This window comes from Chelmon rostratus, chromosome 19 (assembly GCF_017976325.1).
Source record: "Chelmon rostratus isolate fCheRos1 chromosome 19, fCheRos1.pri, whole genome shotgun sequence".
Taxonomy (NCBI): Eukaryota; Metazoa; Chordata; class Actinopteri; order Chaetodontiformes; family Chaetodontidae; genus Chelmon; species Chelmon rostratus.
In genome coordinates this window covers 4982315-4997580 of record NC_055676.1, presented here as the reverse complement: position 1 = coordinate 4997580, position 15266 = coordinate 4982315, and the positions used below count along the sequence as shown (strand labels likewise).

General features: G+C 42.9%; 3 protein-coding genes across 3 annotated transcripts; 2 read left to right on the top strand and 1 right to left on the bottom strand.

Annotated features, from left to right (window-relative positions):
* Nucleotides 1-777: 777 nt before the first annotated feature.
* On the top strand, nucleotides 778-3603 carry LOC121623219 (N-acetyllactosaminide beta-1,3-N-acetylglucosaminyltransferase 2). The gene is made up of 2 exons (XM_041960429.1): nucleotides 778-931; nucleotides 1640-3603. Exon 2 carries the CDS (start codon nucleotides 1667-1669, stop codon nucleotides 3014-3016), a length of 1350 nt encoding a protein of 449 aa, XP_041816363.1. The 5' UTR covers nucleotides 778-931; nucleotides 1640-1666; the 3' UTR covers nucleotides 3017-3603.
* A 1757-nt stretch (nucleotides 3604-5360) lies between these two features.
* On the top strand, nucleotides 5361-6075 carry LOC121623297 (heat shock protein 30-like). Its single transcript, XM_041960541.1, has one exon. It carries the CDS (start codon nucleotides 5407-5409, stop codon nucleotides 6049-6051), a length of 645 nt encoding a protein of 214 aa, XP_041816475.1. The 5' UTR covers nucleotides 5361-5406; the 3' UTR covers nucleotides 6052-6075.
* Nucleotides 6076-7980: 1905 nt separating this feature from the next.
* Nucleotides 7981-8705, bottom strand: LOC121623385 (heat shock protein 30-like). Its single transcript, XM_041960657.1, has one exon. The coding sequence runs from the start codon at nucleotides 8647-8649 to the stop codon at nucleotides 7981-7983; it is 669 nt and encodes a 222-aa protein (XP_041816591.1). The 5' UTR covers nucleotides 8650-8705.
* Between the last annotated feature and the right edge of the window lie 6561 nt (nucleotides 8706-15266).

The following is a 15266-nucleotide window of genomic DNA, read 5'->3' as shown; positions in this document are numbered from 1 at the left end:
TCCCATTTCAAAACTGACTATATGTGGTTTATGCGCTCACATTTGTGTGTTATGTATAATTTAAAATACAGTAAAAGCATATGACATTAAAGATAAACTATGATGCTATGTAAGGTCAGCATAAACTCTTAAAGCCTATGCAAATATTACAGTGATGGCATTCATTTATATGTACATATATGTATATATACAGTATAGTCAGTACTCACTGAACTGGGAAGCATATATTAAGGATAAACATATTTCTACTGAAATGTTTTACATATATATGTTCTTATTGTTTCAATTAGCCTAAGTATGCTTATAGTAATTTCTTTATTTATTCATTCATTCAAAACTACAAATATGTAAAATGACACTTTCTACATAGCATGGATTATTAGGATGAGTGCTTTTGTTGTTCCTATATGAATAGTGAACTATTAAACCGTGTTGACTTTGAGATAAATGACCAGGCGGTTGCGGTTGGGTCAACCTTTCCTTTCAAGTATTTTGGCACATCATGCAAATACGCAGACATATGCACCTGCAGCACCTGCATGCAAATTAAAACGTCGCTCTGTGGAGAAATCAAAGTCCGGTGAAGTTGCTTCCTGAGTGCAAAACAGCGCGTGTCAGCACAGGTAGTACGTCAAACCTGTCAGTATTTTCCTCCTCGCGCGCCGGACCCAAAGAGGCGCATGCTCTATGCGCACAGCCACCTGGGACCTGTTGCTCAGCTGCGGCTGTTACTGCGTCGCGAGAACGCCTGTTTCAGATTTAAGGGATGCTTCTCTTTATCCTTCATTATTATGCACATAAATGATGCGCTCCAGATGTGCCACGGCATAACCAACCTATAACTGAGCCGGATGAAAACAACAAAACAAAAAGTGGAGAGCTCAAGTCACTGTGTCTGTTATCTCCATCGGCTAAACCAACCAACACACCTGTAAGTAACTTGATGCTTTGTCTTTTATTCATTGCCTAGATTAGTCAGGGTCAATTGTAAGAATGACTGTTAGCAGACTCTATAGCAATTATTACAAGTTAATGCTGTTTAGGCTATAGAGAAACAGCATGCTGCAGACGTATTGCTATGAGGCTATTTCCCGAATCTGACAGTCAGTAATTTACAGGAAGTGGAATTGGACTATTAAAAAGAAAAAGGAAAAAAAAAACAGGAAGAACAGAAAAATGATTGATGTAGGTGAAGCCCTGATTGAATACTTTATTGATGCCAAGGGCAAAATGACATGGCTGTGTTTACCTAACCTTTAAGAGCTAAGGAAAGAGGGAGTAAATGCACTTTGTTGCATATGACATGTTCCACACTGTGTCTACAGGGGCTGTGTGCCTACTGGCAGGTAGGTGCCGGATGATGCTCTGAGTGTGTAGACAAGTGCAGAAAATAATCCTCACTGGACCATCACCAAGGAGACATAATCTCCAGAGGGCTGCCTGCAGTGTTAGCTTTATATATATGTGTGTGTTTGTGTGTGTGTGTTTGTATCAAAAAATCTCCTAGGTAGACTAATGCCACTGCAGTGGTCTAAGGTCTGTGGGGGCAGGGGAGTGGAGGAGGGATTTTTTTCTGTTATGATTATCTAAACAAACAAACAAACAAAATCATATCTCCTGTATGTGTTATTTTCTTTAGGTGTGTCTGACTTGTACACTACAGGCAATGGGCAGATGCTGCAAATGCAACGGGAGACTGCTGTGCATGTGCCTGCTGCCTTGCATGATGACCGGCCACCTTCTGATTTATGTCATGGTGTCTATATTCGTCACCATCTCCTACACTCCTCCAAAAATAATCATCCACTATATTGCCCCGGGGAGTTCTCCTAACTCTTCCGTGTTGGCCTCTCATCCTCTTGGCCCTTTCTGGAACCTCCGTCTGGAGGACAGCGCACTGTGGAACCAGCTGCAGCATGCTTGGGACCGCCAGCACAATCCGATACTGCGAGGAAACATGACAGGGACGATGAGTACGACAAAAGTAAAGCTTTTAACAGAAATCGAAGATGAGTGCCTTTCCGACTGCGTGTCACGCAAGTGCACAGTCCCTCGTATGCATGATTTAAACAGCTTGCCAGAACAAATGAAGGCATTTATCTGGTCAATGCACTGCAGGGAGTATCCCCTCCTTATCAATCAGCCTGGTATGTGCAGGAGGAACAATGGCAGCTTTGGGCTGGATTCTCCCATGCTCATCATGGCCATCAAATCTCAAGTGGGAAACTTCGAAAACAGGCAGGCTATCCGTGAAACGTGGGGACGCAGTGGGCTGGTGAAGGGGGAATTCAATAAGAAAGGCGGATTAGTGCGCACAGTGTTTCTACTTGGAAGACAGGATTCAAGCACAGGTCCTCACCCAGACCTCAAAAACCTCCTGGAGCTTGAGAACCAGAAATACGGGGACATCCTGCAGTGGGATTTCAGAGACACTTTCTTCAACTTGACCCTAAAGGACCTGCTGTTCTGGCACTGGCTCCAGCAATACTGCCCCACTGCTCTCTTTGTGTTCAAAGGGGATGATGATGTCTTTGTTCGAACAGGTGCCCTGCTGGATTACCTGCACAGGCAGTGGGAGGAGCACAACCTGTGGAGAGCCTATACAAATGAATCTGACATAGATTTCAATTTGTTTGTGGGGGATGTAATCAACAATGCAATGCCAAACCGTGAGCCATCCACTAAGTACTACATACCAGAACGTTTCTACAAAGGTGGCTACCCACCGTACGCTGGTGGAGGAGGGGTGGTGTATTCCGGTTCACTTGCATTACGGTTGAAAGAGGTGTCTGAGAGGGTGCGCCTCTTCCCAATAGATGATGTGTATCTGGGCATGTGCCTGCACAGACTCGGGCTCTCTCCCAGCCACCACCCAGGTTTTTTAACATTTGATCTCCCAGGGACAGACAGGGGCAATCCCTGTTCTTACAAGTCTGTCCTGCTCGTTCATAGACGGAGTCCTAAAGAGATGCTGACACTATGGAAGCAGCTCCAGAATCTGCCAGGTCAATGCTGAGGCTCATTTGCCAACCAAATAGGATTCGTGGAGTACCACCACACTAATTTGGAAAACGTGTATCTTCGTGACTGTATCTTCATGTTAAGCTGGCGGGACCCTGTGACGGTCACATGTAATGCACTGTACCTCTTCTCCAAAGCTTCAAAGAGTGACGTAACACTGAGGAGGAGACTGATCTACCTCAAAGGCTGCTGTTATTATGAGGGCATTACACCGTAAGGGCGCGTACATGGTACTTTTTAAAACTGATACAGGTATGTATTTGTACCCTTTCAATGTAAAAGTTTTATTTTACTACCTTTGAAAGAAATTATGATATTGTGCATGCTGTTTCAAAACGATTGAAAAGATTAGTCTAGGCATGTTTGTGAGACGTTCACTGGTGAATGTTCATTTCTGTTCTCGCTTCTTTAAATCATGTTTTTTTTTTAAGTCAGCAGATCAGACTAAGAATACATATTTAAATTTCTCACAATTTTTAAATGCAACTGATCTTGATGAAACTGATTTTTAACTTAAATAATGATGATTATTCCTAGCAATGCTTGACTTTTACAGTGGTTAGCTAAGGAGGGTGCAGTGTACAGAAGAATTGTGTTGTCTGTTTTTGGAACAATAAAAGTGAATTCATTTTTGTTATTGCACAACATGTTGCTGAGTTTAAAGGTGGGCTGAGAGATTACTTTTCTTTTCCTAGTTGTTAATAAAGACAAAACTCTGCAATGATGGTTTTTGTCTATTATATATTATCGATTTTATGTCGTGAAAAAATGAATATGACTGACTTGGGTAATGTTATCCAGCAAACTACTAATTGAAAGATGTTGTGTTTACATTGTAAGGGATGTGGTTGCTATTGGAGACGAACACAACCATTTGTTTGGTTTCTGCTTTTATAAACCCTGTCTGTTATAAATTTAATATCTAAATCAAATCATGTTCTTGTTACAACAAGAATGAGAAGTAAGATAGAAATCCTCCAATCATAATATCTCTTCAAGGGGGCAGATATCGGGTCAGAATGATGCAGCCCAGAATCCACCAGTCTTGCAAGCACATTTAAAGTCAGACCTTTGTATCCAATCGGGCAGGTAGCTGCGTCATGCTACAGTACACGATCGAAATCGACAGGTGTGTGTGTAGCAATAAAAAAAGATATTAGACAGAGTGTTCGATACTCTACGTCAGCCTTGGCTGCAGCAGTAAAGTGCACTGGTTTGTGTTTGTGCATGTGTTCTCTAACAAAGATAGCTGATGTGAATTTCTACTTATGCAATATGCTTTTAGTTATTTGGCTGTTTCTACAGGGTGCACGGGGGGCTATGCAATTTTTGGAGGCAGATGTTGTAAAGGGAAATTATTCATTTTCTAACCATTAGCAAGGCAAGAGCATATATATTAACTACATGCATCTGTAGTAGCCAAGACAAGGTTACAAGGGAAAATACAAGAAGTGTCTTCATTTAACCTGCTGGCAGACCAGGAGGAGAAGGGAAATGAGACTCCAGGAGATGGATCTCCTCCAGAGAGAATGAAAGCTGTTGCAGAAAGACACCAACAAAAAGAGAGCGCCGCTGTGTCCTCACTGAAGACTTTTAAAACAGTTAATTATGAACAGTAGTTTTAAAATTACAAAGGTGAAATATGCTTTGAAAACAAGTACTTCTCTTCTCTTCTCTTCTCTTCTCTTCTCTTCTCTTCTCTTCTCTTGATTGTATTAAAGCCTATTCTTGTCTGGTCTCTGTCATTGATTTAGGTAGGAATAGGCAGACAGTGGCTTCAGAGTAATGTGGTTGCAGAAGAGGATAAGCTAAGGACCATAAGACGATGGTTACTGACCTGCTGAGCACTAATAAGGAAATGGAGAGATGGAGATAAGGTGAACTAATTTTTAATGCAATTCTAATTCAATATAACTACTGCATGCAAGCTGCTTTGAACAGTAGTACTAGAATTAGTGGTACTGTGATGGCTGTGAGTTCTCCTCATTCTAGAAGTAGTGTTTCTGTCTTTGTACTTAAATGAAAAGACCAAATAAAAGCCAAACTAGCATCAAGCAAAAGGAGACAGCATTGGGCGTAAGTCAATATTTGGGTTAAATGGATATTTTAATTTAATGAGTTTGAATGACATCTAGTGCTAAACCGCTGCAAATGCAGGAGAGTTCCTGAAAACACAGGAAGGGCTCAGTGACATCTGCTCTCCAGAGTAACAGCTCCACCCAGTGGAGAGTTGTGGTAACGACTGGAAAGTTCATGAAGATTCTGGAGCTCCTCCAGTCAGAATATAAAAGCTGGGCCAGTCCCACTGCTGAGACAGAAAACAACACAGAACAGACACTTCAACAGTGTTTCATCTCACAACAAGAGGACTCGACACTGAACAGGATGAAGATGCTGTGCTCTCATGGATTCCAGTCTGCCTTCAGTCCATTCATGGACGTCTACTGGCCTGTACGCAGTCTGTGGCCAGAGGTCAAACCTCTGCTCCACCAGCAGCATCTGCTGCAGAGAAACCTGCAGGAGCTCCGCAGCAGTCTGGAGCTGATGGACAAACTGGAGACGCCCGGCCCGGCCGTACGACCGCTCTCCTACCAGCTGGAGAAAGAGGGAGAGCCCTTTGGCCTGACCCTGGACGCTGCAGGCTTTTCCCCAGAGGAGCTGTCTGTCAGGCAGGTGGGCAGGAAGCTGAGAGTCAGCGGGAAGACGGAGAAGAAGCAGGAGGACGAGAAAGGCTTCTGCTCTTACAAACGGCAGGAGTTCAGACGGGAGTTTGAGCTCCCCGAATGGCTGAACCCTGAAGACGTCGCCTGCTACCTGGCTCCAGACGGGAAGCTCCACATCCAGGAGGCCAAAGCTCCGCCTGCTGAGGAGGCGGACAGAGAGCTGACTGTCGAGAGGAGCTCGGAGGAGAAAACACAGCAGCAGAGTGTGTGTTCACAGACAGAAGACATCAGCACAGAGACAGACAGCAGCACACAGGACACACCTGAAAACATGGACTCAGCTTCAAGTTCTAACAATGTCTCTTAAATATGTGTTTCATGCATGTTTTAAATAATGGTAAAATGAGCTTTTGTACTTGAATGAGTATAATAAATAAATATGCTTTAAATTGAAATCATGGTTTTCTTTCATTTTTCAAACTTAAATTCCTTTGCACATATTTTGGTACGGGGAAGAAAATTAACATATACATTTATTTATATGTTTATTTAAAAGAAAATAAAGAGAAGTTTCATCAATTTCTACTTTGGTGCTATAAATAACTTCATTAGTCCAACATGACTCAGAGTATTGGATAATTGTGAGAGTTTGCCAGCGATCTCCACCTGATAGAGCTGTGAAATAGAAAGTGAAAAGAACATTGTAGCTACAGAATACAGACAGTTAGCAAAGCTTTACTGAATTGAAATCAGTATGTGGAAAAAATTCACAAAGGTGACTTTACTACTGTTGCAACCCAGGTGTTGGCGCAACGCAGAGCACCTCGTCTGCAATTGTGAAGGTGACGAATGGAAAACAGCGTTCGGCACCTCAGCCTCTGCTCTCGCCTGGCCAAGGGACTCTGCTGCCCATCTATTATGTGTTGTGTTGATAGATTCCTCGTTGCACTTGCTCCTTGTCTCAGCTCCTGTTTCTGCATTTGGGTTCACACAGTCAGTCCCACTTAAAAGGCTTCAGAGGCTCCTCTTCTGTGAAAGAAGTAGATTTAATGCTTTCATTGTGAATGGGTGAGGACTTGCTGTAAATTTGCATGAATAGTCGGCTACAGTGGGCAAATAAAGAGTTAAAGACCTTGTGTCAGCATTTGTCAGCTACAGCATAACCATGGCAGTTAAAACGTATCAGTTTTCAAAGCAACATGAAAGAAATGAAAGTCTGCCTTCAGTCCATTCATGGACATCTACTGGCCCGTACGCAGTCTGTGGCCAGAGGTGAAACCTCTGCTCCACCAGCAGGATCTGCTGCAGAGAAACCTGCAGGAGCTCTGCAGCAGTCTGGAGCTGATGGACAAACTGGAGATGCAGATGACAGACAGCAGCACACAGGACACACCTGAAAACATGGACTCATCTTCATCTTCTAACAATGTAGCTTAAATATGTGTTTCATGCATGTTTTAAATAATGGTAAAATGAGCTTTTGTATTTGTTTAAAAATGATCAATGAATGTATTGAAACGTACAATGTTTTTTTTAATTGTCATTCAATTACTTTAAAAATTACTTATAAATTACATTCATTATGTTTTTGGTGACAAGACAATTTTTCTATAACTTTGATCTATTCACCTTCATGTTGAGATTTACGATTATATTTACTGTAATAACTTCCACTTTATTTCCTGTTGTGTTTTATATGCTTGAGAGATTCAAGTTTTAAATTCCAAACGTTTCACATCCTCTTCAAAAGGAGTCTCCATTTAGTTCATCCTGTTATGTCAAAGTAAAAATTTCCAAGGATGATTTGAGAGGTTACATTTTGCAGTATGATTTCAGTCAACATTCATTCTTATTTTCCTGTTTGACATTTCCTGTTTCCTGTTACCGCTTTCAGTGAGGTATTAATATCATCTGAAATGCTGTCACGTTATTAGATGTGCTGATGTACTGACTGGTGATGAGTGATGTAAGATAGAATTTTCTCCACATATTGATTTGACTTCGGTAAAGATTTGCTAACTGTCTGTATTCTGTAGCTACAGAAATTTCGTGAGTAACAGCTCTATCCAGTGGAGAGCTGAGACAAACTTTCACAATCAGCCAATACTACAAGTCATGTCGGGTCTATTATTATTCATAGCACCTATAGTGTATAGTATAAACAGATTTATTTTATGTTAAATAAGAATAAAACAAGCATGATTTCAATTTAATACATATTTATTTATCATATTTATATACATACAAATACAGAAGCTTATATGATCACTGTTTAAAACATGCATGAAACACATATTTAAGCTACATGGTTAGGAGATGAAGCTGAGTCCATGTTTTCAGGTGTGTCCTGTGCGCTGCTGTCTGTCTCTGTGCTGCTGTCTTCTGTCTGTGAACACACACTCTGCTGCTGTGTTTTCTCCTCCGAGCTCCTCTCGACAGTCAGCTCTCTGTCCGCCTCCTCAGCAGGCGGAGCTTTGGCCTCCTGGATGTGGAGCTTCCCGTCTGGAGCCAGGTAGCAGGCGACGTCTTCAGGGTTCAGCCATTCTGGGAGCTCAAACTCCCGTCTGAACTCCTGCCGTCTGTAAGAGCAGAAGCCTTTCTCGTCCTCCTGCTTCTTCTCCGTCTTCCCGCTGACTCTCAGCTTCCTGCCCACCTGCCTGACAGACAGCTCCTCTGGGGAAAAGCCTGCAGCGTCCAGGGTCAGGCCAAAGAGCTCTCCCTCTTTCTCCAGCTGGTAGGAGAGCGGTCGTACGGCCTGGCCGGTTTGGAAAGGCTGTGTCTCCCTTGGGATCCCGTGCTGAAGTTTGTCCATCAGCTCCAGACTGCTGCAGAGCTCCTGCAGGTTTCTCTGCAGCAGATCCTGCTGGTGGAGCAGAGGTTTGACCTCTGGCCACAGACTGCGTACAGGCCAGTAGACGTCCATGAATGGACTGAGGGCAGACTGGAATCCATGAGAGCACAGCATCTTCACCCTGTTCAGTGTCGAGTCCTCTTGTTGTGAGATGAAACACTGTTGAAGTGTCTGTTCTGTGTTGTTTTCTGTCTCAGCAGTGGGACTGGCCCAGCTTTTATATTCTGACTGGAGGAGCTCCAGAATCTTCAGGAACTTTCCAGTCGTTACCACAACTTTCCACTGGGTGGAGCTGTTACTCTGGAGAGCAGACGTCACTGGAAGTTTCCTGTTTGATCAGGAAGTTTGCTGTGTGAAATAATGTTAAGCAAAGAGTCATCAGCACAAATTAAGTATATGTGTGTTGGTTTCAGATAAGCAGTTAAGAAAACATACTTTTTGAAATATACACTGTTTCAGGCATTATGCTGTTTCTTTCCTGAGTGTCCCTCAGGAACGTTTCTGTTAGATGATTATTTGTAAAGATAATCTAATCATGTCGTTTGCTCATCTCTATGTCATTGTCAGAATCAGCATTATATTGTGTATTTTTAAGTTTGAATGTGTGTCTATATGTGTGTGTACAAAAATTACACACTCTCAAAAGTGGTTTAGAGATGGAAGATTATAAGAGGTTCGTCATTGTGTTTCACTGGTGGGAAGAACAAAGAAAAAGTGAATTTCAGGAATGCAGGAGACAGTAAGAGGGATCTGTAAATCATCTTTTCCGTAGGGACAAGATCTTTTCTTCTTCCTGTCATAAATCCACCAATGACAACAGAAATTTGGTGAAAGGCTGACTACACACTCACCCACCAACAGCTACATCTGAGCTAAGACCTGAATCCATGAGAGACAGCTTCTTCAGTGGATGTTTAGTCTTTTAACTTCGTTTTCATCTGAAGGAATAACAACTCAGCATGAGACCATCCAAGGTTCTTGAGCTCTGCACTTCGTTTCTATCATCCTCCGCTGTCATTAACACTTCTCTCCACTAGATGGCAGAATTTCCTTCCACAAATATTGACCAACAAAATGATGCCCCCAAACAACTTTCATGCGATCTCAGCACACTGCCACCAGTTGTCATCCTAGTTTGGAAAAAATACAAAAATGAATTTGCGAACACACATCAAAAAAGCTTCACTGTGCATCGCTACACATGACTTTACATACATGAATGTTCAATTAATTATGTAGCTCGTTCACTCTATTTTTATTTTTGTGACAGTGGTTTAGTATTATGCATGAAGTGATCACACTGCACTGACTGTACAGTGTGCTGTCCAGGTTACATCGAAAAAGAGCATAATGTGAATTACCTAATTTGAATGCATGGGTGTAAAACTAAGTTACACAAAGACACAATAACACTTGTTATATGTTTTAAAAGAGATTTCAATTAAAAAGAAAAAAAATAGCACTGCACAGAAGAGCCATTCTCAATGGATGTTTAGCTGTCTTGTAATGTTGTGTGACAACAGTGTGCTGTAATTGTGATGGAGCTGAATTTTAATTAGTCACATGTTAATAGTAGTTTATGCCTTTCCTCTGAAAGTTTTGCGGATTTATTTATCCTGAGAGTGTGCAGCAAAGATTGATATGGGAGACTGTGCAGGGAAGTAGGGCACCAACAACAACGCAGAAGGCTGGATTTAAACCCAAAGTCTTCTTTTCAACATGTTCTGTCTTTAAAAAAAAAGACGAAAAAGATGGATGATGAAACCTGGACTGGCAAACACGGTGCTTTGCTGCTCGGGGATATTGTGTCAGGGCTGGTGTCAATATTTTTGACACATAAAGAGAATATATGAGTTTTTTTTTTTTTTTTTTTTTTGAGGAGGGGAGAGATGCACTTTTTTGTCAGGCGTTCACCTTTGGATGAACTCCCCGAAGTGAAGGCATGGTAGAAGCGAGGAGGAGGAGGAGAACGAAAGGTGAGGAAGGATGAGGAGGAGGATGGGGAGGAGAAAGCAAGACTCAGCTTCATGTAAATCATCCGCATTGTTCCCCTAATGCTGCTCGCACGCACAAACACACGCGTATATATAGATGCTGCCGGGTAAGCATCAAACACACACACACACACACACAAACAAAGAGAATCTCAGGCACAAAGTCCCACTTCCTTGTTCCTGTCTTAGTTTGTCCCTCACAGAGATGTTTTTTAATGCGCCATAATCCCCTTCTTTCCCCTGAACACATAAAAGAGATATCCTTCTATCTGTGTAAGTGGTTCTGACGGCCACCGGCTCACCACAAACACACACATAGACACACACACACACGTCGAGCCGCCAGCTCATCAACATGCAGCTATTCCTTTGGCTCTGGATCGCAGGCTGTTAATTGGCTGCCAAGCAGAATGTGTGTGTGTGTGTGTTTGTGTCTGTACCGCAGAGCCGGGGCTGCTTAGAAATTCCCGTCACGTCTCCGAGCCTCGATTAAGACGTTGCTCCAGTTTCGAACAGACAGACATGTGGGGAGGAGGGGAAGCGAGGTAGAGAGGGGGAGAGGATGCAGCAGGGGGGAGGAAGATGAGAGAACGCCAGAGGAGTGGGAAGAGAGAAAGAGAGGTGATGAGGCGGGACTCGGCAAAGGAGAAAAAAATAAGTGAAGGGCGAGGGAGAGAGAGGCAGCGGAATGCTGCAGTGGTCCTGGAACTGATAACTCTCCTGTACTGCCTTCCTTATCTCTATTATAGAGTTGCAAAAGAGCAGGTGTTATTCCAGGCATCCACTGTGGCGTCCCAGCCGCAAAAGTCCTGTTCATTTCCTGCACAGACAACATTTGGTGACTGGCATCGGTGCACTTCTGAAGCTTGAAAAGCGACAAAACTCTCATGGTTGAATCTTCAGTCCAAAAAAGAAAAAGAAAAAAAAAAGCATCAAATGTGTCAGAAATTAAAAGCGTGGCTCCATAAAAACGTGCACCACTAACATTTAGAAATGTGATAAAACAGTTTTAATCGGTTTACTTTCAGATTGTGAGTCAGTTTTGGATGATGGGACGTGTTGGTCCTGACCTCTCCGAACTGTCTCCCCTCTCTGTGCAATACCAAACCTCTGCTCTGCATCGGTTTTGGGTGAATTCAGCAACCGTCTCGCAGTCAGTTTCTTGATTTTAATTGCGGCAACGAAGCGTTCTGAATTTGTTTGTTGCTCCCCGACTGAGCTTCTCCTCTGAAGCAACGCTGACATGAAGGGCAGCGCACACTGCCGGCATATGACTAACAAATTCCCAATCCAGTATGTTTCAGTGACAAGGGCCTCTAGCAGCCTGAGGAAGCATGAGCCTTGTCGGTTGGGAGCCAAGGAGGAAGTGCTGTGGTGTTTTAGAGCCACAGAGGGAGGAAGCCACGTGGACGGAAAGGTCTTCGGACTTAAACTCGTGAAACCACTGCTCCTTTCCAGTTTCCTGCCAACAGCTAATGCTGGAATGCCATGACTCCGGCCAAGCGGTCTTTATTGTAACCATGTCGACAAAGGTCCCCAAACCTTCATGAAGAAGTAATTTTAACCAAACCATGAAGTTTCCATAACACTAACCAAGTTGTTTTGGTGCTTCTACCTACCTCACCAAACCTAACCAAAACAGCATAAATACTTCTCAAATATAGTGTTTTGTTATTTAATTTGGAGGACTTGTTGCGTTTGACAGATTTTAAGACACCAGCAGCCATTATTCTCTGTAAGCCTGCACACTGGCGATGTCAAAACAGATGTCAAGACGTGTCACGGTGCATCACTGTCAGATTTCCTCATGTCAGCACGTTCTGCACATTTATTGGATTCAGTCCCCAGTCTGACATATTCCACCTTGACTCCAGCTGTCTGTGCTGGATGTTCTGTGTGTGCAACAGGTGTCAAATGATGCAATGAATGTTGCATTTTAGGCTTGTGGATATTGTAAAATAGCCACGTTCCATACTAATAATAATGAAATAATTAAAACTGATGCCCTGATGTTTAAATGAAGCAGTGGAGGCGTGTGTTTCTGTGTTGAGAAACAAGCAAACAAAAACGTTTTGAAAAGGGAATTCAGAGTTTGGAAAAATGCTTTCAGATCCTGCAACTCTATAAGGGAGAATGACAAAAAAAAAAAAAAAGTTAGTGGAGAAAGTGATGAAGAAAACCGTGACAAGCTTGGTCTGACAATTTATCAGGAAAATGAAACAAAACAAAACAACAACAGCACACACAAAAAGGCTCACACAGTGGCACAGAGCGAGTAGGACGATAATTTGAAGGTTATAGATTCTGAACTTTCGGTTTATGCCTTAATGAAGCCATGAGAGACCGCTCGACGTTTCTAGGTCACACATATGCAACGGGGCTCACCATGCACAAACCTGCTCTCAGCTGCGTTCGCATGCTGCACACACACATGCACAATGCAGACGGATTTCACTGCAGATCTCCTGTTATGTAATCATGCCAGAAAGTGTGAGTGAGTGAGTGAGACACACACACACACACACTTCTCACAGCTGCCTGTCAGACAGTGACCGCAGCCATGTTGCTCCTTCCCAGCTGCAGCATCCAGGCGCCGTGCTTCGGTTCCTTGCTGGCAAGTCATCATCAGTATAAATATTTTGATTTCAACCAGGAAGACTTTATTATTTATGCCGAGTCAGACGGTGACAGCAGACGACAACTGCTCAGTTGCTTTGTAACAGACATAAACAAAGCTTTATGCCTCATGGTGCTTGAGCTGACACCCCGTGCCGCGAGATCAGCACATGCTTGCAATTCCTTAACCAATGATGTTAAAACTGGTTATTAGCACAGGATGAAACGAGAGAAATCAAACACTGCTATCTTACTTGACTGGCCTCATGTGTGGGACTGCCTTAACAAACACAGAGAATTACAGGGATTAAGAGTCGGACTACTCGCCTCCTTCAACACCTTCATCCCCCCTGTTACCACAGCAGGCAGACATACCCCTCATCCGGCCCACAGATGGAGGGGAACGGTCAAACACACACTGACAAACCGTGCTGTTACTGGCTCGCTAACTAAGGTATCTTACCTCTGTGCTGCTAAAAACTGAAGATTGAGAAAGAACGTGTCATAGTTTGTTTTACTGGGAATTGGATTTTGATCGAAGAATACAAAGAGGTGGATTCTGTGTATTTCTTTGCCATATATTGTTAGAATCTGACAAGGGATGTGCTCAAAAAGGGTTAAAAAGACATTTTTCATTTCAGCTCAACTTTAAGGGTCAGAGAACAGGGTTAATTAAAGAACCTGCTGCTTTCTTTGCTCTTTTCTGAATACATTTGTGTTATTTCTCAGCTTTGGTGACCTTGAGTCTCTCTTATTTTCTATGAAAGTGACACTGTACTTTTGTGTACTCTCTCTCTTTCTCTGTTAAAGTGTGTGTGTGTGTGTCTAACGGTGTGTGTATATGTAAAGGACTGCAGTCTAAGTGACCTCAAGGTGCTATCATGTTTGTTTGATGGAGGATAATTAAATAGGTAAAAGAAACCAGCCGGTTCTCATCACTATTGATTCATTCACAGCACACACACACACATACACACATGCACACGCGCACACACACAAATACCCTAAAGCCCCTGGTCTCTAAGAGGAGATGTCTGATACTCCCACACCAGCTATCAACAACCTTTCATGTTATAATGGGTTTGTTTAACCTAATCCACATTAGCCCCCATCATTCAGCCCCGCACCCACAGATTCTTCAGTGTGGCAGTCCAGACCCACACACTGAGTCCTTCACTGCAAAGTGTTTGTTTGATGAAAATCAAACAAATAATCCCGCAAAAGGCCCATCCTCCATCACAAGCACCCCCCCTCCTTCTCTTGATCCGTGGAGCTGAAGCAAAGCCAAACCACAGAGGTGACTTAAACCCAAAGTGAGGATTTATCTTCAATTCTCATGATAATAAGACGGTTGCAGATGATCTAGCTGAACTGACAATTTACTGATTTTGTGGTGAACAGCTGACTGTTAAAGCATAACAGTGATTTGGAAGGACATTTTAATAGTTGGGGTGCTATTGGTCACACAATAACAAAAAGCACCTTTAAGATGCTTATGCTTTATGACCCATAGTTTAGCCAAGAAGAATACACACACAAACATATTTATCACATTCATATCTTGCACACGTTTTGCATGTAGCATCCGTTTCAGCGGCTAAAATTAAAGCCTGTTGTGATTTTCTTTTCAAAGTGCGTCATTTAATTTAACAAGAGCGTCATAAACCGCAGCATGTTTCTGGGCTCCATGTGCGCCTTTGTTCTCTACATGCGCGTGCCTTTGTTCGCCGTACTGTGTTTTGTTTGTTCGTGTATCTGTATGACAATGATTAGCTGTGATGGATGCTAGTGACCCAATAATTGTGACAAGGACACAACATTAACACTGTAGCAGGGACAATGGCTGTGCAGCTGCGGAGCCACTGCATTATTCAGACAGGATGGATGGATGAAGAAAAGGGGAACTAGGGGAGAAAACGGGGAGTGGGCACGAGAGGGGTACAGGAAGGAAGGGTGAGATGAGGGAGGGAAAGTGGGGATGGGAGTGGGGCTATGTATGGAGCGATTTATGAATAGAGTGGTGGAGGGAGGGAGCGCAGATGGATGTACAGTACAGATGGATGGTTGGAATGGGGGAGGAATAAAGGTGGATAGGATTGGGGATGAACTAACAAAGAGAGA